Here is a 25,601-nt window from a genome sequence, read left to right on the forward strand (position 1 = left end):
ATCCATTCTCCTTTGTTTAGCCAAATCAGGGTCACTGGGAGGCTGGAGGCTGTCCCAGCGGCCATAGGGCGAGAGGTCGTTTACACCCTGGACAGGTTGTCAGTCTGTTGCAGGGCTAACACAGAGAAACAGACAACCAGTCAACTCACATTCACACCTATGGGCAATTTTGAATCACCAGTTCACCTAACCCCATTAACTGCGTGTGTTTGGATTGTGGGAGGAGGCCGGAGTACCCGGAGAGAACCAACAATTCAAAATGAGCAGATATTATATATAAAATATTAAAATGTCTCAGTTTAAAGATTTGATGTTTTCCATGTTCTTTTGTGAACAAAATGTCAATTTATGACATTTGGAAATGTGCATTCCGGTTTTATTTACATTTTGCATTATTTAGATCCCCAATTTTTCTTTTCTTTTTTTGGAAGCAGCCATAGTGACACTTGAATCGATAGGATAGGATTACCTGGCTTTGCTGAGGTGCACTGCTGCTACACTGCTTATAATCAAACTGAACTACAGTACTTCATGCTGTTTAGTATGGCAGCTGAGGCAAATCTGAACAAACTGGACCACATTATGTGAATGGAGGGCCCTGCTTCCTCTAAAGCTGTCCCGCCTCGACCTCGAGTCATACAGTGTGCGCCGTGTAAAACTATTTCATGTCAAGACTGAATATTGACACTGTACAATCACTGCTTAAAAACTCCACAGTGTCCTCGTAAAGGTGCAGTCATCAGAAAGAAGTTTTAGAAAAGCCACCCTGTGGTTAGAGTACCTTGGTAGCTATTTTGGGCTGTGTTGTGGTTATACTGACTTTTATGGTGGCATCACATTCTTTGCCATTTCTACAGCTGATCGCTCTTTTCATTCGTTATTAGGCTGTAATTCACATAATGGAATCGTGATTCAGCTGGACGCCTTTATAAGAGAACTGCAGCTCTGTGTGCCGTAGATTAACATGAATAACAGTAATTTTTTCTTTTTATTGTGCGCTCCCTTACATCAGCATTAGACTTAGTGATTATGAATAATGTTGGATGGAGATTTTAATGCAAGGAGCTTTCTCTCTCCCTCTTATTTCCCTGCTCTGCTCTTGGAGGAGTTAATTGGAATACTCAAAAGATCCTTTATCACTCTGGCTGTTGCCTTCAAGCAGACTCATCGTGCTTTGCTGCTGAAACAAATCATTTTTTTCTGTTAATTTTCAGGTTTTTCTTAAATCTCAGTGAGAATATATTGTTTCTTGGGTGATATTCTAGCAGATATGGTTACTTTAAAAAGTAAAGTCTGGGTGGATTTCTGCTTTATTGATGCCAGAGTAACAAGATGACGACAACACGGCGCATCTAGATATTAATAGTGACTGTCGGAGAGCCGCACTCAGCCTCTTATTTCAGAGATGAATGAATGTTTGTGCGTCCTTTTGGCGGAAGTGATCCACTGTGAGACTCGTGACGTCTCCATAGAAACCTGTAGGTTGTCTGTGCTTAGACGTTTTACCATATAAATTCCTCAGAGGCCTGATCTGTAGCCCAGACGAGAGAGATGAGGACGCAAGCAGAGGAGGAGGAGGGTGCTTCCTCAAGTTAGCAGTCAGTTTTCTGTGTGTCGGATGCACTGAGAAAGAAAACTGGTGCATATAAAAGCCCTCTGTGTTTTAAGTGTTTGTGTGTGTTTGTGTGAACGCAGGCTTTTATATAATCATTAACGGAGCTGGTGTGCATCACAGTGACTGCCACTTTCTCTGGTGTGTCGGCAGTGTGAATCATTTCTGTTGATGCTAAAGAAAACAATGCTACTGATGCGAACAGTCCAAGTTTGAGTAATGACTGCTGTCTAATTAGTGAGTTGTTTTGTTTTTTTATTCCAGGCTTCTGGGTTCATTTGTCTTCCAAGTATTTAGAAAAAAAGATTTGTGGATTTAATTTGTCATCTTGCATAAACAGTGAGAGCTCAGTTGGCAGATATTCTCAGCAGTGTGTGTGCATCTGTTACATTTTCGTGCCTGCAGTCTCTGTCTTAAAAATAGTGGTAGGAAATGCAGTGTTGTACGCTATATTGCCAAAAGTATTCACTCACCCATCCAAATCATTGAATTCAGCTGTTCAAATCACTTCCACAGCCACAGGTGTATAAAATCAAACACCTAGGCATGCAGACTGCTTCTACAAACATTTGTGAGAGAATGGGACGCTCTCAGGAGATCGGTGAATTCCAATATGGTATTCTGATAAGACGCCACCTTTGCAAGTCCAGTCCTCCACTAAATATTTCACAGTCAACTATTAGTGGTATTATAACAAAGTGACAGTGACTGGGAACGACAGCAGCTCAGCCATGAAGTGGAGGCCATGTAAAATCACAGAGCGGGGTCAGCGGATGCTGAGGTGCATAGTGCCCAGAGGTTGCCAACTTCCTCCAGAGTCAATCGCTACAGACCTCCAAACTTCATGTGGCCTTCAGATTAGCCGAAGAGAAGTGCTTCAATGGGTTTGTATGGCCATCCAAGCCTTGCAACACTAAGCAAAATGCAAAGTGTAAAACACTCCACCACTGGACTCTAGAGCAGTGGAGATGTGTTCTCTGGAGTGATGAATTGCGCTTCTCCATCTGGTAATCTGATTTACAAGTCTGGGTGTGGCAGTTGCCAGGAGACGGTACTTGCCTGATGGCATTGTGCCAAGTGTAAATTTTGGTGGAGGGAGTGGGGGTTATGATGTGGGGTTGTTTTTCAGGAGTTTGACTCCGTCCTTTAGTTCCAGTTAAAGGAACTCTTAATGTTTCAGCATATCAAGACATTTTGGACAATTTAATCTTCCCAACTTCGTGGGAGCAGTTTGAGGATGGCCCCTTCCTGTTCCAACAAGACTGCACATGTGCACAAAGGAAGGTCCACACAGACATGTATGAGCGAGTTTGGTGTGGACGAACTTGACTGGCCTGCACAGAGTCCAACCCAACAGAACACCTTTGGGATGAATTACGAGTTAGGCCTTCTTGTCCAACATCAGGATCTGAATAATTACATTGTGCTTGGTGATTGTGCTTGCCTGCAGCTTCTAGGAGAATAGTCAAAAATTCCCATAAACATACTCCTGAATCTGGTGGAAAGCCTTTTCCAAGCAAAATATAAAGATGTAGTGGGTGACTCAAGACTTTTGCACAGTATTAAACATCACTTTATAAACTTACCAGTCCTGCCAAATGTCTGAGTAACTTTGTTCAAGTATAAAATATAAGTACTTTTCAGTTATTATAGTTAACCTCTCACTTAAAATCAAATTTAAGTGAGAGGTTAACACTTTTTACCTCATGTGTTTGCGAACTAGATTAGCATTTTATAAATGACCAATAACCATGAATGTCAGATGACAACAGTAAGGTAGCTAAAATTACTGTCATCTTGATTAACAGCAGTATTTGAATTCCTCATAGCCAGTAGTAATAGTTAGATAATAGTCAGCCTTTGATTACTGTGTGCCTTCATATTTTTACAGCGCATGCTTGCTTAAATAAAGATCTGAATGCCGAATGGATGACCTGAAGTGATTTAATTATCTCAGTTTGCTTACAGTAAATATAAGATCAAAATACAAGTGTTATAATCCATTTATGTATAGTGAGTAAACTAGTAATGAAATTATTAATCAATTTAATTGTGCCATAGTGGAAAATCCAATCTGAAGATAGAACTTTATCTAGTGGAAAATTTTATGATCACGCTGTAAATTTCATTGCCTTATAGTTGCAGAAGTGTCGCACAGAGAAAATATTTGCTCATGCCACCGAAATATAGAGTTAATGTGCTGGAGAAGGAGTATAGAAACAGAGCAGGGGAAACCTCTGGATTGTGTGTGTGTGTGTGTCCGTAAGTGTGTGTCTTTGTGTGTAGTGGGTGAACCTGGCAGTGTAATATGGTCGTTGTGGACAGACTCATTTCAACAGGAAATTACAGCTATCTGTGTGGCCGTGTCCAGGGCTTGATACTTTCCATGCATATTGCAGACCAGTGCCCACACAGTAGGATGTCTCCATAGCCACCAGAACATCTGATACACCCAATCATCTTAACTATTGGCTATACAGTTAGTGCCTTATATTATCTGACTACTTACCTTATTTGTAGGTTTGCCTCTGTTCACCTCCACAGTGGATACAATCTTTATGTGATCGATATGCAGATTTTTAGCCTTAATCCAAGGCTTTAACAAAATTCTTGGCAGTAAATACTTTGGAAATACAACTATTTTTACCCACAGTCCCCAAATTTCAGAAGATCAAAAGTAATTAAACAAACTAACATCATTTTAAATAGAGGGATTATTTTAATAATTGGATGAAAATCCTTTTGCAGTCAGAGACTGCCTGAAGTCTAGAAAGACAGGGACATCACCAAAGTCTGTTTCCTCAATTTAACTGTTATGTTATAGCTTTTCTGCAACCACCTACTGCAGTTGTTGCTTGTTTGTGGGTTTTTCTGGCCTCTGGCAAGCATGTTCTGTTTGACTGAAACCAGGTGACTGATTTGGCCATTAAAGAATATTTTATTTCCCCTGAGAAAACCTTGGGTTGCTTTTGCAGTCTGCTTTTGGTTACTCTTTATTTGCACTGTGCAGTGTTGTCTGATCATTTCTGCAGCATTTGTCTGATCTGAGCAGAGGGTACAGCCCTGTACACTTCTGAATTCATCCTTATAGACTGCTATCAGCTGTCACGTTCAATAAACAGTAGTGACCCGCTTCTATTGGAGACATACTGTGCATGCCGATGCCTCCACCATGTTTGACAGATAATGTGGTATCAGATCATGAGCTTATTCATCCTGGTTTCATTTGTCCAAATATTTGTTCTGAACCATGCAGGCTGGTTTAGATGTTTTCTGACAAAGTCTAATCTGGCCTCCTTGTTCCTGAGTGTAACCAGTGGTTACAGCCTGATGATGGCCTCTCTCATTTGGACTTCCTTTGGACCTCATATCGAGAGTTCCAGTGAACAGTTACCAAATGCAAGTTTAGTCAACCCGGGGTCATTTATCTGCTTGATGCGTTGTAGAATAACGAGGCAACAGGCCTCACCTGGCCACAAAACCAGGTGTGAGACAAATGTCCAATCACTTTTCATTCATATTTCCTTCGATAACATGTATGTGTAGAACATGTTGCTATTCTTACGCAGTTAATGCAGTGCTTTTGTTAAACTCCTCGATTAAAAGCCAAAAGTCTGCACGTCAGTCTGTTGATTTTTTTTTTTTTTATTCCACTGTGGTGGTTCTGAACTATAAAAATATTTCATTGTCCAAAATCTTATGGCTCTAACTGTAGCTGTCATGTGATCAGAGAGAGGGACAGACCCCAGTGATGACAAAACCTGAATAATAACCATTTCTGATGTCTGACCGTGAGAAACAGGGGTCTGTGATGAACTCCCATCCCTCCCCTTTCTCCTTCCACACCCAAATATATCACCTCCATTTCCCAGTAGTTTGAGATGAGAGCTGGTGACTCATCCACCAACTTAACATGCACTCTTCCTTCTTCAGTGTTTTTTTCCCCCCCCTCCCTTAATTTCAAACCCCAGTTCATCACTGAACTCATTTTTATGCACAAAAGTGCATCAGGATTGAAATATATTTATCTTCCTGTGCCACCGAATGTTTTTTGCCTGTTGTGGCATATTAATGAATGAGTCACCCAGCATCTGCCATGTCATTGACAGGTGAAGCAGATTATGGAGGAAGCTGTCACCAGGAAATTTGTCCACGAAGACAGCAGCCATATTGTGTCCTTTTGTGGTGAGTAATCAAAGAAATCGTGAAGCTTTTGCTCTCCAAGTAATTCTGCAACACTGGAAAGGCTTAATGTCAGTTTATTTCAGTCAACTTACTCAGAACTCTTTATCTTTTTTATCTTTCCCTCTGAGTGTCTAACTAACAACCTGATCTTACATTTCTCTTAAATGTGGCCTGAAACTCATGATTAATTTCAACCATTAAAATATTATCAATTATGAATGATGCCTTGCTCAAAATTACTTCACACAAATCATACTTGCTTATATCTCACAAGTCATTTATTGATTACAGGACAAAATTAAAAACAAAGCAATCGCAGTGATACTTTTCTTAACCATTAAGCCACTTCATTGCAGTTTTTTCTGCTTTTTTGCAAACCAAACAGCTACTACTGTTATAACTTGCACATTACATTTCTCAGTTTATATATACTAACTTATTGGAAGTTACATGTCTACTTTTAATGCACAGGTATGATACACAATCTGTACTTTTCAAGTTATTCTAAATATTCTTATTATTTAAACATCTTTCAGTATCCTGCTCTGTTTGCACACTACAACCTGGGTTTGCCACTTATTTGCACTTTAATTTTAATAACTGTACAGTACTGTTTTAGTAACTATTGTCCATGATGTAAATATGTATAAATTTTGAGTGCTTCTGTTCTATGCCCTGTGTCCTGTTTGTATATGTCTTTTTGCTGCTGTTACAACCAAATTTCTCCTTGTGGGACAATTAAAGGATTATTCTATTTACACTCATTACAACGTCACTAACTGAATAGAAGGGTTTCTTTAATTAATATTAAATTAATCAATATTATCATGTAGGGTTATTGATAACAGTGAGATGTTCAGTACATTCAAAGAAAATTTGGTTGTTACAAAGAAATTATCCATTGGTCTGTGTTATAGAATTAGTTTTTCCACAAGGAGAGATGGTGTATGGTGGATGAGTGCCTACTGCTTTAACAGCAGGCGTTGACACACTTTTAGCACAAGAGTATATTTATTGTTCAGTACAAATAAGAGATATTTAAAGTTCAGTCCTTTACCAAGTGTTTTTGTTCTTGCCTCCAAATCACACTTCTGGATTGCAGTATGATTAGTGTGAGAAACACACTGCCCACATGCAGGTGGTCACGCTCATCGGATGTCTGGCTCAGACCGGAGCTGTAATCAATACCAAGATATATTTGTGGATTTAAGTGTGAATAAAATGACTCTCAGCTTGCAGAAAAAGTGATATTTTTACTAGCTGTGTGCAAAGACAAAGACTGTTGGAGAAAAAAGGCATGGCGTAACACACACCATCATTATTAATGTGAAACAAATGAATTCTAATGGTGTTCAGATTAGAACCCAAACTCTGACTCTTGGGATGATTGGTTAGGACAGGACAAAGCAACTTATGCGCATTTATGGTTTTTTTAAATGTCACAAAATACACAGGTTAAGTAAAAAAATATTAAGAAACTCGGGGAATCAAACCAGGAATAAAGCTGAACACTGGCAGAAAATAAGGCATGTAATAGAATAACAACTAACAAAGGGAAAGACAGAGCTGTTAATACCATAGACTGTATTTAAAAGATGGACATCGCCAGTGTGACATCATCCATTGGACTCGAGCATTGGTGCTTTGGCCATGGTCATGGTTTGTTTTTGTTTTTTAAACCAGCAGTGGCCATATTTGGAAGAGAAGGTGGTGTCATCAGCAAATCTGGGTAGCAAGCTGCATCCGTGAACTGTACGACTGCAACACAGAGAAATACATATCAGTTAATTAGTGATGAGACTAACAAAAGACTAGAATTTGACTCACCAAAACTGGAGCAAAAAGTCTGTGCCATATTACTTGTCAGATAATTTAACTGAAAATGCTTCAAAAGCACCAAAAGCACAAATGTAGCAGAGAAGTCCAGTTCAGTGACTCCAGTTACAGAGGTGAAGCCTAGCGGACACCAGAAGGTTTCAGCTACCTGTGTTGTGACACTTGCCAACCTGCCATCGGCTCCCATAGACCATTAAAGGATCATTTCCACGCCCTAAAGCCAGTTGCCCAACTGGATGAATTATAAACCGATTAAGCCCAACCTAAAGAAGGAGAAAATATTCATAGAGACAAAAACATCCTTTTGATAATTAAAAGTTAAGCTTTTTCACATTGGATTCTTGACTTTGACTTCTTTGACTTGACTTTTTCCACATGCTTTGACTTTAGAGCCTGCCTCGTGTGGCCACTAGAGGAACTGCATGCGGCACACCCACACTGGCTTCATTTTACATGCCTAGAGGCTGTAAATATTTAGAGTAGGGAAGAGAATTAAGTAGGGAAAAAGATTAAATAAACAAATTAAAAAAGGCCTGTGGCATAAATGATATCATTGTACTACTGTATAAAAATGTGCAAGGAGGTGTACCAGTGATAATAAAGAGAACCTGGTGGGTCTCTATAGGCTCGTAATTGCGCACTTGCATTGCTCAGACTAATTGGATCAGACTAATATCAAAGAAGGTAAATTAGACGCTGCAGAAACAGTGACTTACCTCTTAGTGTCATTGTTTCAAGAGATTCATTTTGAGGCTTGTAAAATCAAAAATAAGCTGATTTAGAAATCAATGTTGTTTCCTTTTTGGGTTCTTATGTAAGCTCACTCCCTCATAATATCTGTGTAGAGCCTGTTTGGGTTATTATCATAGTAGGAAAGGAATTTGCAGCACAGCTTGAACCTATTTAACAACCATAAGTGAATAATGTTGGACATCCTTCCCATCCAGTAATCAGCTTACCTAAAATCTCTTTTTTGTAGTTTTATTTTCCTGCAGGAGGGTTATGAAAATAATTTGTCACAGAGCTCAGATTTTTGTTACAGTGCAACTAAAAGACTTCTTTAATACCTCTCAGTGTTGGGGGGGCGGGGGGGTCCTTTATGTGTTTCCGGTGGTGCTTTCATGTTTCATTTCATCGGTCTCAGCCTGCACTGTGGACATTATCTGTTGGATCATCTAATAGCCTGATTTAATAGCTGCTGCTCTGTCTGAGGTACATCTTTCATCTACTGCTATCATACCAGTACCAGTGGAAATTCAGCATCAGGATGACCCTCTCATCTCTGGGTTGTTGGGGGGGGGGTTTGACTCCTGCTACTACATGTCTTTCAGATGTGGTCTATACAGAGAGTGAGTGGAAGATGGGAGAAAAAACTCAGCTTGCTCACTGGGGAGCAATTAAGTTCCAAAGCCCAGGCTAGTGTGATGAGCTGCCCAGGCAGAGGCTGATGTTAGTGTGCAGGGAATGGGAAAGCTGTTCACTTAAATTTAATCATAATAAAGATAAAATGCTTTTGAACACTTTACCATTAAAATAAATGATCATCAGCAAATGTGAGCACCTCTATAAAATCAAAGGGCTTGGCAGTTTTATGAGAAACAACTGTTGGTTGTCATCTATTGGGGAACAGCTGTAAGGCCATTTCCAAACAATTTGAAGTCTATCATACGACAGTAAGAAATGTTATTCACAAGTGGAAAATATTCAAAACAGAAATCTTCCCAGGAGTGGCCTGTCAGCAAGTATTCCCCCCAAATCAGAGAAACCTAAGAGCTGCATCTCAGACTCTACAGGCACCAGTTAGCATGTTAAATGTTAAAGTTCATGACCGCACAATTAGAAAATGACTGAACAACCTCATCTTGACTGAAATGCTATAGTGCTACCGTAAAAGAGCTTTGCATAAACGAATGCCACAAATGCCAATGAACTGAAGCAAAGGTGTAAAGAAGAATGCCGAAAAACTCCTTCACCATGATGTGGGAGAGAGTTATCGCTGCTAAAGGTGATTCTATAAGCTCCAGAATGATGGGTTATACTTAACGGTAGTGAACACATCTGAAACACTTCATTGGATTTTTGCTGTTAGAAATACTTCCTGAAGCTAAAGTAACATTGTCACCAAGTGTCCTCCACTTTTGCTGTTGGTAGCGGAAGAAGTATTTTGAGTGCACATACACTGTTTTGTTGACATACAGTTTTAAAGAAGCACAGTGTAATAAGCAGTCAGGCCAGCAGTATCACATCAAAGATTATCCTTGCACCCTAAGACTAGCTTTGCATGATTCACAGTTCAAAATAATGCTCATGTGTCTTATGTTTACCCTTAATGCACCCTCTCAGTTCATTCACTGTCCAAAAAAAGCTACTTTAGCTTCCCTCCCCTTCCCTTCAGGCAGTTGTTCTCTGATTGACTCCTTTTCTCAAACAGAAGGTTAGATTGGCAGGTGGGTATTCTTTTTCAGCTTACAGCCAGAGTTATGTGTCTGAGATTTCCATATCAGGGATATGGTGACACACACACAGTAGAAAGAAAAATGCCTAAAAGCGAGCAGAGAGGAGGAGGCTGAAGTTAACAGGGGTTACGTCATTATTGGAGATGTTTAATACGAGCATTCGTGGTGTGATATTATTTATGTGACAGAAAAAAAGGGAAAACAAACACATTCTGCTCTAAATATTTCACTAGCAACTCTCTGTTTTAAAACTCAAATCTTACTGAAATTAGGCTGCTGTTAACTTTTTAGAACCTCGTGCTGACTCATTCCCACAAACACAGAGTGTGGAGCAGAGGACACGATGCCCAGACTCTCTCTCCCGTTCATTTGCTGAGATCCACAACACAAATGCCTTGGACAAAGTGTTGTTCAGCTGTGTCACTGCCAAGAGTCTCCTAATGCACTCAGTTGCCACAGATACAGGATGATTAGAGGCAATTTTCTGTATTAGCTGTTTTCACCATTAGGGACTGAATCCGTGCATGTGATGCTCATTTTCTTCACGCTACACGATTTTTGTGATTGTAATTGCATTAAATAGTTCATATAAAACTATTCACTTCACTAAATAAGTTGAAATTCCAGTACTGAAAAAAGTGAGTAACAGGTTTCCCTTTTTCTAAAACTATGAGTACCTCTGCCACAGATGTTGGTTGTAATTTCAGAGGGTTTAATTTAAGTGATGCTGCAGAGATTGTGACATAAGCTTGGTAGATCAGTAGTAACTTCCACAAAAGTGTAGAGGTTTAAAGCTTTATTGCTTTCAGCTTTGGCATCGAAGACGACTTAGCTGAAATGGTGAAAGGGTAAAGGGCATGAAGTGTATTTGGAGGCCTTTTAATGTAATCATGACATTCAGATTGTTGCCCTTAGATAGATGTGAGAGATAATGAGCAAAAAATGTTCAGGGTGGGGGAAACTGAGACTTTTAATGCCTGTGCTGGAGTAAAATCTTGCTAACCGGATTTTTTAACAGTGACAGAAAAAGTCCATAAAAAAGGAGTGGGGTGAAAGAAAGAGTGACAGTGTTTAGTGGGGTGAAGATGGTGGAAAGACAACGATCATGATGCCGATGATTCGGCACTGGCTCTCCCTCCCTCTGCTCATCTCGTTCTCCCGTGAGTTGCCATGGCAACCCCAGCCTTCCCCCTGAACCCATGTGAACAGAGCTACGGGATTAGTCCTGAAAGAGAACTCAAATGTCAACACAGCTCCAGGCGCTGCCACGTAGACCTGAAAGGGAACGGGGGGTGTCTTATTCTTTGCCACGGTCAAATGACTGTGCAAGTGTGTCCACATGCCTTTAACTTGTGGGCCGCTTACTGGGTAAACTGGAAGATTATCTGATGGTTTGGCATATTTAATAATGTATTGTAACCAGGGAAACAGTTTAGCAAATGTTCATTCGTCAAATAAGAAAAAAAAACAGGTCACATGACAGATGCTACATCTGTACAGTGTAAATGCACTGAACGTGTACACACATGTAGACTATACAAATACACAGTATTAACAACTTCTATGTTGTTGAGTACAGCTTAGAAACCTGAGCTTTAGAACGGTCATCTTGGTTTTCTCTTTCGATGTGTAAAAATAAAACAGAACAGAGACTGAAGTGACCACACACTAAATGGCCATTTCATTAGGTACACATATAACACTTTTTGCACAAATACCAATCACATGGCAACAGCTCAGTGCATTTAGGCATGTAGTCATGGTCGCGATGACCTGCTGAAATTCAGATTGACCATCACAAGAAAGGTGATTGAAAGAAGATTGATAAGATTGATGGTCTGATGAGTCTCTATTCCTGCTGTGGCATCCGGATGGTAGGAGCAGAAAGCGGTATGAACAACATGGAGACATGGATCCATCCTGCCTTGTATCAATGGTTCAGGCTAGTGGTGCTGTGAAGGTGTATTTACTCGGCACACTTTTGGCTCCCTTAGTATCAGCCAAGCGTTGTTTAATCACCACTGAGGATTGTTGCTGACCATGTCCATCCCTTTATGACCAAAGTGTGCCCATCTTCTTATGGCTGCTCCCAGCAAGAAGACAAAACTCGAATCAACTCAAAATGGTTTCTTAAACAAGACAATGAGTTGTACTCAAATGGCCTCCACAGTCACCACATCTCAATAGCATAGTGCATATTTGAGATGTGGCGGATCGGGAGATTCACATCCTAAATGTCCAATCCACTAGCCAGGTATAAAAATAAAGGGCCGGTGACTAACAAGGGGAATCCACGGATGCCTGCTAATTATTTGCCAAGTAACATACAAAAGAACAATTTCACACCAAATTTGGAGCCCAAATTTAAGGTGTTGAAGGTACTGTTAGTGCAATTAACTGCGCAACAAGCCACATTATTTGTCAACTGACTGCTAGGCTGAGTGAGAATAAATGATAAAAGCTACGCATAAGATAATATTTTGGTTTACCAAACACATTTCTGGGTGATGTCAAAATTGCTTTAGTCATTGCTGATCAAAGTTGTGGTAATATTTAATGCAGCTGTAGGTAAAGTTACTCTTATGTGAAAGCTTTAGGTGCAGAGTATGCTGCCCACACATTTCTTCTTTTAAATGTCAGATATCCATCATAATCTGCCTGCGCGTCCATGTGACGTGTAAATAGGAAATTATGTAAAACAACTTAACATGTGAGCTTTCTTTTTATATTTTTACTGTCCCAGCTGATTTAAAAATGCTAAAATAATATTTTCTGCTATTTAAAGTAAAATGAGTTTTGCTAACATAATAAAAAAATAACATTAAACTTAAAATTTTGTGCGACAGAAGCATTTTCTGCTTTACATTTTGCCTGTCTCTCTGTTGGGTTTGATGATTTTGTTGTTATGATGCATTCACGTGTCCTGTGTTGTTATGCTTTTCTGACATACCTTATTAATCAGTGCACCCTAATAATTACATCATGCTTTTGTACACACAGCTGCGGTGGAGGCGTGTGTCCTTCATGGGCTGAAGCGGCGAGCGGCGGGCTTTCTACGTAGCAACAAGATCGCGGCACTCTTCACCAAGGTGGGGAAAAGCTTTCCCCCAGCTGAGGAGCTGTGCAGGAAGGCCCAGGAGCTCGAGCAGATCATTGAGACAAAGTGCGAGACGCACACATCACAGCTCATATTCACACATCACAGCAGACTTCAAAGCTTGCACCAAAGCCTGTTTGTTGTTCCAGCGAAAGCACTGAAAACAAATGACTGTCTCTCTGAAGGGCTGGGGTTTATTTTTATGATGAAAAGCTTCTAAATAATTCATGTTTATAGGCATTTTTATTCATGAGTCACTTATGCCACTGTATTTGTTTTATGCAGATGGGGTTTTGCTTCGGGAGTTTTAAAAACACGTCTACTTCCTAAAATTATAACTCTTTCCCTTCTGCAGACGAAGTCAAAGCTTGCAAAGTCAAGACAGCATTCGCAAGATGCCCCGACTGCCCAGCCTAAGCCCGCCTGTAGTCAAGAACCTGTGGATACGGACGGCTCTTTTTGAGAAAGTGCTGGACAAGATTGTCCTCTACCTGGTGGAGAACAGCAGGTAATTTGAGACAGGAAACAGCATCTTGTCCACATGAGTTACAAGATTTCTGTCTTCCCGCAAAATTCCACTTTCATATTTGTCTTTCAGTAAATACTACGAAAAAGAGGCTGTTCTCATGGACCCTGTAGATGGACCTATCCTCGCATCTCTGTTGGGTAATTATTACAACAGTGGCAGTTTAATATTATTTACATGAAGATTTAAGATTATGACCTAGGGAAAAGTAGGCAGAACTAGGACATTATGTTATCCCACCGTTTCTTACAAGGCCATTTCTTATATTTACTCATTGTCCAATCAAGGAAACTGTTCTTTGCTCTTTTTATTCTTTCAACTTCTCCTCGTGACCAAATGCTAAACTGCTGAGACGTTAACCTGTTGACATCTGCTGTGCAGCAACACAAGCATAGTCCTGCAGTGGTTTCCCACCAGTGAACAGTGAAAATTGTTTTCACTGGAGGCAGAAGTGCTCCCTGTCTCTATCAATATGCTTGCATGCTTGTCCCCTTATCCCCAACCAAGAGAGTCACTGTATAAATCTAAGGGGTCTTAAACTGAATAACAAGACAGGACAGCAGCAAAAAAAAAATTCGGTTTTATTTTTGTTTTATTCCTTTTTTTTTTTCAGTTGATTTTTGCTTGACAGGTCCTAGACAATATACACACTCTAGACAAGCTAGCTTGCACTGAGGAATTGCAAGGACTTTAATACTTTCCAGTGACAGATTAATGAATAGATTAATAAATTCAGTTCAGTCTTTCCCAGCAAGTTGAGTCTGTTAATCGTATCAACAGGATCAGCTTTCTGGGATTTCCTTATCTGGATGATTGAACATGCATAAAGTCATTCTTCTGTCTTTCATTTATTACACAACGTGTTTAATGCTTGATTTTCATAGAGATTGTTGCTTAACAAAACTGTTCAACAGTTGGACCTTGTGCATTGGAATACACAAAGATGAAGACAGCTGACCACTTCTGGACAGACCCGTCTGCTGACGAGTTAGTACAACGACATCGTATCCACGGCGGCCTCTGCAGGCAGGACTCTCCTACTAAGAGGCCCGCGCTGTGTGTAAGTGTTAAATGTATAGCGCTTTATTTTGAAAATGTTACATTAGTACAAAAATGGACAGGCTGACAGATGAGGTCAGGCTTGAGTCTCTGTGGAAGATGTTTACAGATGACATTGTGATCCATGGTGAGAGTAGGGAGCAGGTGGAAGAGAGCTTGGAAGGGTGGAGGTATGCTCTGGAGAGAAGATCAATGAACGTCAGCAGAGGCGTGTGTCAGTGAGAGGGAGACAATGAGAGGTGTAACAGTGAAGGTGGATGAGTTTAAATATCCAGGGTCAACCATCCAAAGCAACTGACAATGGACCAGACAGGTGAAGAAGACAGTGGACAGAGGTGGAGTGGATGGAGACGAGTATCAGGGGTGATTTGTGACAAAAGTATGGTTTCCAGACGATAGCACTGACAAAAAGTCAGGAGGCCGAGCTGGAGGTGGCAGAGCTGAAGATGTTGAGATCCATCCTGGTCATGAGGACATCAGTGAGCAGATTGAGCAGCTTACAGACAAAGTTGAGAGCAAGGCTGAGATGGTGTTTACATGTGCAGAGGAGGAACAGTGGAGAGACTGGACAAACGGAAGTTGAATATCGAGCTGCCAGGCAGGAGGAAAAGAGAAGATTCATGGATGGAGTGAAGGCAGACATACAAAGGGATCATCTGACAGAGGAGGATGTTAGGGATAGGGTGAGATGGAAGCAGGTGAGCTGCTGTGGTGCCCCCTAAAGAAACCAGCCAAAATATTGTCAGGTAGTTAGGTTGTTCATTGCTATGACCCAGATCAGTGAAATTCAGTATAAATTTATTTGATTTTGGGAATAGTGGGTTTAAATGATCTCTATAATCAGTATTATGGATTATCTGTATGGCCTTTTTTTTGCAGTATTGATAAGTATAGCCTCAGACCTCTGCACAGTAATTCAAACATGCTAAAACCAGTGGAGAGTAGAGAACATGGAGTGTTTTGTAGTCCAGTTCACTCAGTACTGAAATGCTTCTTGAGCCTTTGTTATGTATATGTCATGTATGAGATTTCCAGGTTATTTTATCCTCTATTGTCAATCCAAGGAACGTATTTTCATTAACTCTTTCAATTTCCACTCCGTGTATATGTGTCTGCACTTGTGTATTTCTTTTACAGCTCCCAAAGAACATAAATGTAAGTTTTACTTAGATTTCATGATCATTTGTTCCTGTCAAACCACATTTTCTGCTGCAAATTTCTAAAGTAAACATATCCAAAACAGTAAAAGCTGTATTTTTCACCAGATGTGAAAGCAGAGTTAGTTTCAGGCTTCTTTTGTTTTTTCTCTGTACATGTCTAGTGTCCATTTATGCTGAGATATGAGCTGATATTAGCTTCGGCAGACTATCAGTTACGTTCCCTTCTGAGATGCTGTTTATCTGTCTGGAGGCCTCGCTAAGATTGCTGCAATGAGTGGAGCTCAGTGTGTCCCAGGAGAAAGAACAGAGTGTATTGCAGACAATCACATTTATTTAGTTGCCAAGTTAAGAGCGAACCAGGTCAACTTGGTCTGTCCTGTACGCTGCGGTGCTTACGGATGCGTTTGTGTGCTCCAAGCAAAATCAGACTGGTTTTTGACATCGGGAACGACTGAAACTGCATTGGTGCACACGAATGAATAAATGTAAGTCATAAGTTTTTGATCTGATTTTATATATTTTGTGTGTTTGTGTGTGTCTAGATCCAGAAGCGGCACTCCAGCAGCAGCATGGATGAGCGCCCCTCCCCCTCGCCATCAGCTCGTGAATATGTAGAGTCGCTGCATCAGAACAACAGGGCGACACTACTGTTTGGCAAGAACAACGTGCTCGTACAACCGGTAACAGTCTCGGTCCACTTCAGCATTTATATAGCTGTGAGATAAAACCTTTAAAACCTGACGTGTATCCTGTTACATTAAAGTCCTGGATAAAAGCTGGTCTACATATTATGTTGTCATCAAAGCACTCTAGGAGATTTTTTCTCACATCACTGTGATATAATGTGAATGCACACATCTTCACTTCCTTCTTTTTTATCTTTTACACATAAAACTAAAAACATGCTTTGCTTTTATGTGTTATCAGGGTAAACCGTGGTAAAAATTAGCATTAGTTATTACATTTATTTATCATTACGTACAAACATATCCTCAGTTGAATCCCTGTGGCTCTTTCAGAGGGACGATATGGAGGCTATTCCAGGTTACCTGTCTCTGCACCAGACTGCTGAACTCATGACACTAAAGTGGACGCCCAATCAGCTCATGAACGGCTCTGTGGGAGACTTGGAGTATGAACGCAGGTGCAAATTTACCCATCTGTAAAAATAACTGTTGGAAATACTTTTATAATACCAACTTCTATAGTAACACATACTTTAATATGTCACTATAATTGCTTATAGTAACTATTATAAAAAAGCAATAATTTTGGATAGGTGTAGTTACATAATTATAGATCTGTTTATAAAAACATATATATTTAAATAACATGAATCTGTGTATTAGACAGGCATATTTATTTATAGCATATATGTGCATTGGAATGTAAACAGACATATAAAATGAGCCGGGTAGGGGTAGGAATTAATACTCCTTTTCAAACAGGAAATGGTCAACATTATGGTTTTGTTTCTTTTCTCATGTGAAGAGGATAACTTTCAATGACTTTGTGTTTATTTGTTCTTTATGTGTATTAAAACTTGTTACTTCTATATTTTAAAAAAGATTTGATTGATTGATCTTAGCATGTAAATTGCCTCCGCACACACGTGTAAGCACCGCATTATTTCTTCTCCGCTGTGTTGTTTGTCTAACACTCGGCTGTTACTGAATAATGCAGTGTGTTTGTGCGCTGCTCAAGGGCTCAGCGCACTGAATAAATGGTGCTGATCTGATGAGGCTGATATTCACACACCGGCATCCAGCAGATGGTTTATTGACTGAGACACTGTAAAAGACACCTGTCGAACTCGTAAATCATGTCATAACTTTGAGGTGTATTCTCTCTCCAAATGAATTGATTGTTCCAACTACTATTTTCTGGCAGCTGTAAAATAATTGATTTTCATAAAAATTTACAATGGGTTTGTGTGTCGCTGTTATCTAGTATCCAGTGGTTAGACTAGTCTGGGTCACAGCATTTTGTCTCCATATTTTTCAGCGTTTACTGGGACTATGCCATGACAATCCCTCTAGAAGAGATAGTTTATTTGCATTGTCATCAGCAAGGTGGGTGAAATTGTATCACTACTGTAACTCTGAGTTTGCAGGTTATTACTGTTGATCTGTTACATCTGCTGTTTACCTCGTAGTGGACAGTGGGGGGACGGTAGTGCTGGTCAGTCAAGATGGGATCCAAAGACCTCCACTACGTTTCCCTAAAGGAGGTCATTTGCTCCAGTTCCTCTCCTGCCTTGAGAATGGCCTCCTTCCCCACGGCCAGCTTGATCCTCCACTCTGGTCGCAGAGGGGAAAGGTCAGCACGGAGGGCTGTCCCACAGCACGCATCATTTATTCTAGTGTTCTTCCACACAAAAGAGCTAAAGTGTGCTTCAGTCTCCTCTGATCGATAAATCAATAAAGAAAAGACATCTGGATTTGAAAGAAATGGATGCACAGCCTCTTTAAAGCATTGTGTGGAGAGATACTGGTGAACGAGTGTGGATTAGTGTCTACTTAGACCTTGAATGGCTTTGTTAATGTTTCTTTAACTGAACTGAATAAAGAGAACCACCCACGCATGTTCAAGCCACTATTAATAGGCTTAATCATACAGACACTAAACAGGTTCATCTTCACAGGGGTGGCTTTTCTGGGCTTTAGCGGTTCAGCATATTTGTCATTGCCTTTAGTTATTTTTCTTGTTGCAGGGAAAGGTGTTTCCTAAGCTACGAAAGAGGGTTCCTCAGGGATCTGGATCCTCAGACTCAGTCTCCGATAAGGAGGAGGACGAGGCTACGGACTATGTCTTCCGAATCCTCTTTGCAAACAGTCAGTCAGAGTTTGGTGAGTCACCAAACATAAGCAGGGCCCAGGGGCTTCTCCCTGCAGTTGCATTTTGATAAAAATGTTGCCGATTGTTTGTTACAGTGACTGTAACTCATCCTCCCCATCTGACTTCATCCCCGTCCTTCCAACCGATTGGAAAGGGCCCTACCAAAACAGGGACCCTGGTTGTACCCAGGCGGTCCTGCAGCTGTCCTGAAGAATCCCCCTCACTCACAGGAAGCAGCTGTAACACTGTCACACTTTGGCTCGTCTGTCCATCTGTCAGCTTCGCCTTACTTTAATTCCTTGCGTCTAATATCCTCCTGCCCTGTCCTGTGCCTCAGGAAATGTTTATTGGTGTGCTGTGTCAATAAAGCCACAATGCTTCACACCTCTTTTACTGCACCACGACACAACAGCCTTTAATCAGGTGAACAGTGGACAACTAATCAAACATGGCAACCGAATTGAGAAAGGCGCTTGCTTAATTGAACTTCCTCCCTATATTAATGTAATTAAACACGATGGCTTCATTCTTCACGATTATCATATTATCATAAATGTTTCTGTTTTCTTTGCTCTAACAGGAATCGAGCATAAGCAGGTCACTAGTGATCAGCATAATTGTGCTTCAGCAAAAATATTGCAAAGTGCAAATATAATTGTTCTCGAAAGCCTCAGCAGTATGCTGCTCTAAAGTGATTATGATGGCATGTTTTTGTGTTTGCTGCAGTTACTCCTCCAGATCTGATGGATCCAGGAGCTAAGATGTGGCATCCCACTCTCAGGAAGTCCTCGTGTTCCTCCTGCTCTCAGGGGAGCTTCTCTGAAGCGGCGACACCCAAGGGGTGCAACCATGAGAGGTGAGAGATAAAACACGCCCCGAGATAGACAGAGCTGTGTTAAGACTGGGGAACTGTGAAGCTCCTGAAGGCTGCTGTGATTCACTAACACACCTGACAACCTCCGCAATACAGAGGAAACTGGGGATGGAAGCAAGATACAAGAACCCAGCAATTACCCAGAAGACAATTGTGTGACATTTACCTCAGTGAAATGAGAACGTGTTGGGAGAATTAGTGATAAGCTGTGCAGATAAAATGGTAGAGAGCTATGGAAAGAAGACAGGCTGCTGGGCTAATTTGTTCTATATGGCAGCATAACAGTTTATCATTTTATAAAAGGTCAGCCCCGACACAGTAATGAACTCTACATTAGATAGAGGATATCGTATATTCGGGAGAATATGAATTACCTGCACTTAATAATTGGTCTAATGATAGTGTATTGCTGTCTGTGTTTTCTCTGCATACTAATGTGGGTTGTGTCTTTCTGCAGGACTCCTCTGAAGCTGCTATGTGACAACATGAAGTATCAGATCATCTCCAGGGCATTTTATGGCTGTATGTAAATGCTTAATGCTGCAGTCACACTAGGGAAAAAGATGGTTGCATGACGATGTTGACTTCATTTTTTTCACACCTTTTGAGGGCGAATTTTGTGTTCGGTATGTCTATACAACACAAAAGGTTTGGAACTTACAATTCTGAATTTCATGTCCCTTTTTTGCATCGCACTCGATGCGTAATGACCTTCACTCATAAATCAGCAGAAATCACAAATTCATATGAGAAAACTACTCACTGAATCAGGCTACGATTGTTAGGAGACAGCTTGCCTCCTACGCAGTGACCTGTGCAATCACTTTGCAATTAAAAGCTGCAAGCTCAACCTCCGGGCATCTCCGCAAGTCTTTGCAGCCGGTCACTAACAGCAAAGAAATTAAACCACTGATTGTTCCTCATCACAGCGAGGTTGCCGTCCTATTTTTACTCTAGTGTGACTGAGCCGTAGTGTATACCCTGAAAAATCCCTTCACATTCAATTTGAAAAAGTATTTTATGGCATGCTTTAGCTTCTTCAATAACAAACTGCATTGTCAAACAGGGCTGGCATACTGCCGTCACCTTTCTACAGTGCGTACGCACCTCTCAGCTCTCGTAAATCACACCATTGTGGCGCCCGACGTGCCCTGTGCCGCCTCGGGAGGCCTCACCGCAGACGTGTGGCAGACTTTCCTCAAAGACTGCACAGTAAGCACCTCTGACATCCCTTTACTGCAACACAAACTTAATATTACCTTTTTTCTGTTCACACACACGAGCAGCATCCCCATCACTCAGTCAGTCTTAATATTAATATCAATCCTCTCCTAAAAAGTGGTTCACACTGTTAGTGTCACGACAGTGTGCATGACAGGCGACTAATGGCTCTATAAATCTCAAACTCCTTGTCTACAGGTTATTTGAACATCTGTTACATTTGCTGGAGTGAAAGAGAGTCTGAATTAAAAATAAAATAATAGTTTATTAGCCAAGCACTGCAAACTGGATTGTTCTTAATAAATCAGTCGACACTGAAGTTTTGAAGCACTGATGAACTATTTAAATATGCAGTTAATCAACTGCCTGTCTTGTTTCTTTAGGCCTACAAGGAGCAGGAGCTGCTGCGCCTGGTGTACTTCGGTGGTGTGGACCCATCACTGAGGAAAGAGGTGTGGCCTTTCCTGCTGGGTCATTACCAGTTTGGCATGTCAGAGGCTGAGAGGAAGGAGGTTTGTATTTTCTATGCTTATGGTTTTGAGCCAGAAGCCTTTTCAACCTAATCACTGATCCTTCATCCTTTACTTTTTCATGCAGGTGGATGATCAGGTCAGAGTGTGCTACCAGCAGACCATGGGGGAGTGGCTCAGCTGTGAGGAGATTGTCCGCCAGCGAGAGAAGGAGCAGCACGCTGCGGCTTTGGCGAAGTGCTCCTCGGGTGCAAGCATGGACAGTTACAGTCAGAAGATGAAGCATCACGATTCAACTGTGAGCAATGAGGTAAAACAGCAACGCGTACACATGCAGACTCAAACGAAAAACACAGTAACCTTTGGTGTAGACCAGTGTATGTTGTGACCAAAACTAGTAACTCATCCAGGTACAGTGACAGAGAAGATTGGAAATTAAACATTAATGCCAGCTTTACACTTTTGGAGCTTGAATTGTGCCTTTTTATACTCTTTTTCGCACCTTTTATTCTCCGATCACAGTCCTCCCAGAGCTCAGACAGGCAGAGTTTGGCTCGCCTGCAGAGTGATTCCAGCAGCAGCACACAGGTATCAGAAACTCAGCAGTATTTGGATGTCAAAATAGTCTTTTGGTCTTTTAAAGATGGTGAAGATAATGTTGCATTTCTATCATCCATTTCTGTCGCTCTGTCCGTTTGATCTCAGCATTTTGAACCAAAACTCCTCACTGCTACCTTCTCTCCTGCTAGTTCTTTACATCCTCCCAACCCTTCCCCTGGAGTAGCCTGCTTCCCTTTGGCTTGTTCTTTCAGGTGTTTGAGTCTGTAGAGGAGGTGGACCAGATTGAGATGGAGCCCAAGAATGGAGAAACCAAACAGGTGCCTAAGCTGCCCAATGGAGCTCTGCAGAACGGGACGAGCTCTCCTGACTCTGGACATCCTTCCTCTCGCAACTTCTCCATCACCTCTGGCCTGTCGGACGGCTCCTTCAGCACAGAGGACAGCGCTGCACAAGATACAACCCCGAGACCTGCAGCTGTCCCTCAGGTGTCACAGAGCTCTGTCAAGCCTGCAGGAGGAGAGAGCGAAGGTCAGTCATTGGAAAAGGACGGCCAGGTGGAAGGTGAAGTGAAGGACAAAAGGGTGGAGAAAGAGAAAGCCTCCGATGTGACCAAAACTTCAAAACATGCTGCAGAAACAGGTGATAAAATAGACACGAAAAAGACGAGTTTAAAGCCTGAAACGAAAGATAATATCGAGGAGTCACAAGCTGTTAAAGCAGCGGGGACAAAGCATGAAGATAAAAGCCTCGATGGGAACATTAAAGGTGACGAATCTTTAGAGACACTAGAAGTGGCAAAAGCATTGAAACCCGAAGAAGCGAATGTGGAAAAGATGAAGGAAGTGGACGAATCAAAGACGAGTAAAGAGGTTTTAGTGACAGGAGGGAAAGAGAAAATATTCAAAGGTCCCGGGGCTCCTGAAATGGAAAATCTCACTCTCTCAGCAGACACAAGAGTGGTGAAAGCAAGAGAAGCCTACAGTGCCGCTCAGAAAGATGAGCCTCACATCATGACTGAGTCAGATGAGTCTCCCTCAGCCATAGAAATGGAGGAGATCCCCAAAGCCAAAGTTTCCATGGTGCCTTGGAGCAGGAAAGGACATTGTGAAACCTCGTCTTCCTCTGAGAACTCGCCCCCTCACGTAGAGCTCAGGCAGAAGGAGGAACAAAGAAAGCTCAGTCCAGAGGGCACAGAGTCCAACCTGTCGGAGCCGGAGATGGAGAGCCTTTACCCTCCCTTTGACTCTCTGGCTGCATCTGAAAACACAAAGAACCAAGTGACCTCTCAAGTGTCAACTGGGAGTCCCTTCTCTGTATGATAATATCATATGATTTTAATTTACATTAAATAAACTCAAATGACCGTAAGTATGTTTTACACATAAATATCATTTCATCTATTTCAGCAAGAGCTTTTGGACCTGTATACACTGAATCTGCACCGCATTGAAAAGGACGTCCAGCGCTGTGATAGAAACTACTGGTACTTTACTCCTGCCAACCTGGAGAAACTACGCAACATCATGTGCAGGTAAAACACTGAGAGCAACACTCAAGGTTAATAAAAGGAAAATGGAAAGGAAACGTGAGGTTTCTCATCACTATTGGCTGTAAAAATTTGACAAAATCTTGAAAAGATATCAAAGAAGAGTGGAGGATTTGTCTCTGTTTAGCCTTAAATAGACCACATAAATGCTCTATTTAATAAACGTCATAAATAACTGTGGTCATATTTAAACACCGTGAAAAGCCGAACACCAGTAAGACAAAGCAGCGGGCAATTCTTTTTTTCAAGAGCTGAATGACTCACTCTCATTCAGATTCAATTGAGAGCTTCCTTTGTCAATTTTCCGACACAATAACACTACGAAGCCACGAATACAAGTGATCACAACACTAAGATGTAACGCAAGGAAAGAAAAGCCAACAGTGCAGCAGAAATGACTTTGATCTGAAATGTTTTTATAGCCAGCCGAGCTAACAGGCTACACATTCTTTCTCCCTCCAGTTACATTTTCTAGGTTTTATGTCTGCTTCTATTGTAGTGTGCATATTGGGGTTTTTTTCTTGTAACTAGCTGAAAATAAGAAAACACACAAAAAAGACGTTTTCTTAAACAGCAGATTACATGTCTTTATTTTTTTTATGCCTTCTCTCATGATGAGCCACTCATCTACACCTTTCTAAGCCCTTCTTATACAAAACATATATATTTACAGTTTTAGCAGCCTTAATTACAAAGGATAATACGTTTTGGAGAAAAACATACAGTACTGTGCGGAAGTCTTGAGTCACACATCATTTCTTTATATTTTGCTCCAAAGAAGCCAGAACTTTTTTTTTCTTGAGTTCTATTTTTTTGGTTTGTTAAGATATTTCACACTGACCTAAGAATCATTCACTGGACTGAAAATCAGTGGCAACAGGTCTGATGGGGAGATTTGAAATTTGAAATTACTGGTTCAAATTGTCGTCAGTATATGCAGAGGAGGTCAGGAGAGCGGTAGAACAGTGAGTGTCTACAGCCTTCTGTAAAACAAGGTGGAAGGGCTTTTCGTAGTTCGGCCAGTGGTGCTGGAATTATGAAATAGTGAAAAACTGATGGAATCATGAACACAGAAAAGTACCATCAGTTTGTAATTCGCCAAAAAATACCAACTGGAAAGTATTTGATTTGCAGTGGCTTCATTTTTCATCATGACAGTGATCCTAAGCGTACTGCCGATGCAGTAAAAGCATACCTGGATAGAAAAACACACAGCGGACTACTATCAGAGTAAAAAAAACAGAATAAAAGGCAGCAAACATCCAAAGAAGAGCTTGAATGTCTTTTAAGAAGCCTGGAGAACTATTCCTGAAGGCTACTTAAAAAATGACAACACAGGTCGCCTAAGAGAGTTCAGGCTGCGCTGTATATACTGTATTTCCACATTTCGATAAATCTCCACCTATTCCCCAATTTCCGAGAAAAATATATGAAGAAATGGAATGCAGATCAAGATTTTTGCAGAGTACTGTAGTTGTCCTAAAAACAGTTATTATTATATGTTACAACGTGAGTGTGGAAACAGCTGTTGACATTAGTGTAGCTCAGAGAGAAAAGCAGCCAAGTGGAGTCAAGTTCACTTCTCTTGGTTGTATATTCACAGCTATATCTGGAGGCACCTTGACATCGGTTATGTGCAGGGAATGTGCGACCTGCTGGCTCCACTTCTAGTCATTCTGGATGATGGTGAGTCAACACACTGACTCACTATTTATTTTCCCTCCTCTTTGACACTTGGTGTATTTTTACAGTATTTGATGTAACAGCAGAGAAGAGTTTGCCCACTCGATTTTTCACTCCCGCTTCCTCTCTCTGTCCTCCTGTCAGAGGCCATGGCTTTCAGCTGTTTCACTGAACTCATGAAGAGAATGAATCAAAACTTTCCACACGGAGGAGCTATGGACACTCATTTTGCAAACATGCGCTCACTAATCCAGGTCACACAGCATCTACAAACCCCCATTTCTTCTTCACTTTTTTCTCTTTTTTCTCTGCTGTCTTAATTTTGTTTATAATTATTTAATTTACTTTGATCGTCTCTCGGTATAGATCCTGGATTCTGAGCTGTTTGAGCTAATGCACCAGAATGGAGACTACACCCACTTCTATTTCTGCTACCGCTGGTTTCTCCTAGACTTCAAGCGAGGTAATGTGACAGCA

General features: G+C 41.0%; 1 protein-coding gene across 3 annotated transcripts in view; it reads left to right on the plus strand.

The window, feature by feature from the left end:
* Positions 1 to 25,601, plus strand: part of sgsm1a (small G protein signaling modulator 1a) — a 35,137-nt gene that overhangs the window by 5,517 nt on the left and 4,019 nt on the right. Inside the window, exons 3-23 of one of the 3 annotated variants that reach the window (XM_013275402.3) lie at positions 5,722 to 5,797; positions 13,090 to 13,252; positions 13,542 to 13,694; positions 13,785 to 13,852; positions 14,627 to 14,772; positions 16,474 to 16,611; positions 16,951 to 17,075; positions 17,936 to 18,003; positions 18,087 to 18,250; positions 18,645 to 18,780; positions 19,496 to 19,625; positions 20,101 to 20,165; positions 20,710 to 20,855; positions 21,248 to 21,376; positions 21,462 to 21,644; positions 21,857 to 21,922; positions 22,084 to 23,208; positions 23,302 to 23,426; positions 25,045 to 25,127; positions 25,269 to 25,378; positions 25,491 to 25,587. In XM_013275402.3, coding sequence (XP_013130856.1) covers positions 5,722 to 5,797; positions 13,090 to 13,252; positions 13,542 to 13,694; positions 13,785 to 13,852; positions 14,627 to 14,772; positions 16,474 to 16,611; positions 16,951 to 17,075; positions 17,936 to 18,003; positions 18,087 to 18,250; positions 18,645 to 18,780; positions 19,496 to 19,625; positions 20,101 to 20,165; positions 20,710 to 20,855; positions 21,248 to 21,376; positions 21,462 to 21,644; positions 21,857 to 21,922; positions 22,084 to 23,208; positions 23,302 to 23,426; positions 25,045 to 25,127; positions 25,269 to 25,378; positions 25,491 to 25,587 — 3,496 coding nt within the window. The remainder of the gene's footprint in view (positions 1 to 5,721; positions 5,798 to 13,089; positions 13,253 to 13,541; positions 13,695 to 13,784; positions 13,853 to 14,626; positions 14,773 to 16,473; positions 16,612 to 16,950; positions 17,076 to 17,935; positions 18,004 to 18,086; positions 18,251 to 18,644; positions 18,781 to 19,495; positions 19,626 to 20,100; positions 20,166 to 20,709; positions 20,856 to 21,247; positions 21,377 to 21,461; positions 21,645 to 21,856; positions 21,923 to 22,083; positions 23,209 to 23,301; positions 23,427 to 25,044; positions 25,128 to 25,268; positions 25,379 to 25,490; positions 25,588 to 25,601) is intronic. The other 2 variants (XM_003451730.5, XM_013275403.3) reach the window with 2 other exon arrangements.

This window comes from Oreochromis niloticus, linkage group LG12 (genome assembly GCF_001858045.2).
Source record: "Oreochromis niloticus isolate F11D_XX linkage group LG12, O_niloticus_UMD_NMBU, whole genome shotgun sequence".
Lineage (NCBI taxonomy): Eukaryota > Metazoa > Chordata > Actinopteri > Cichliformes > Cichlidae > Oreochromis > Oreochromis niloticus.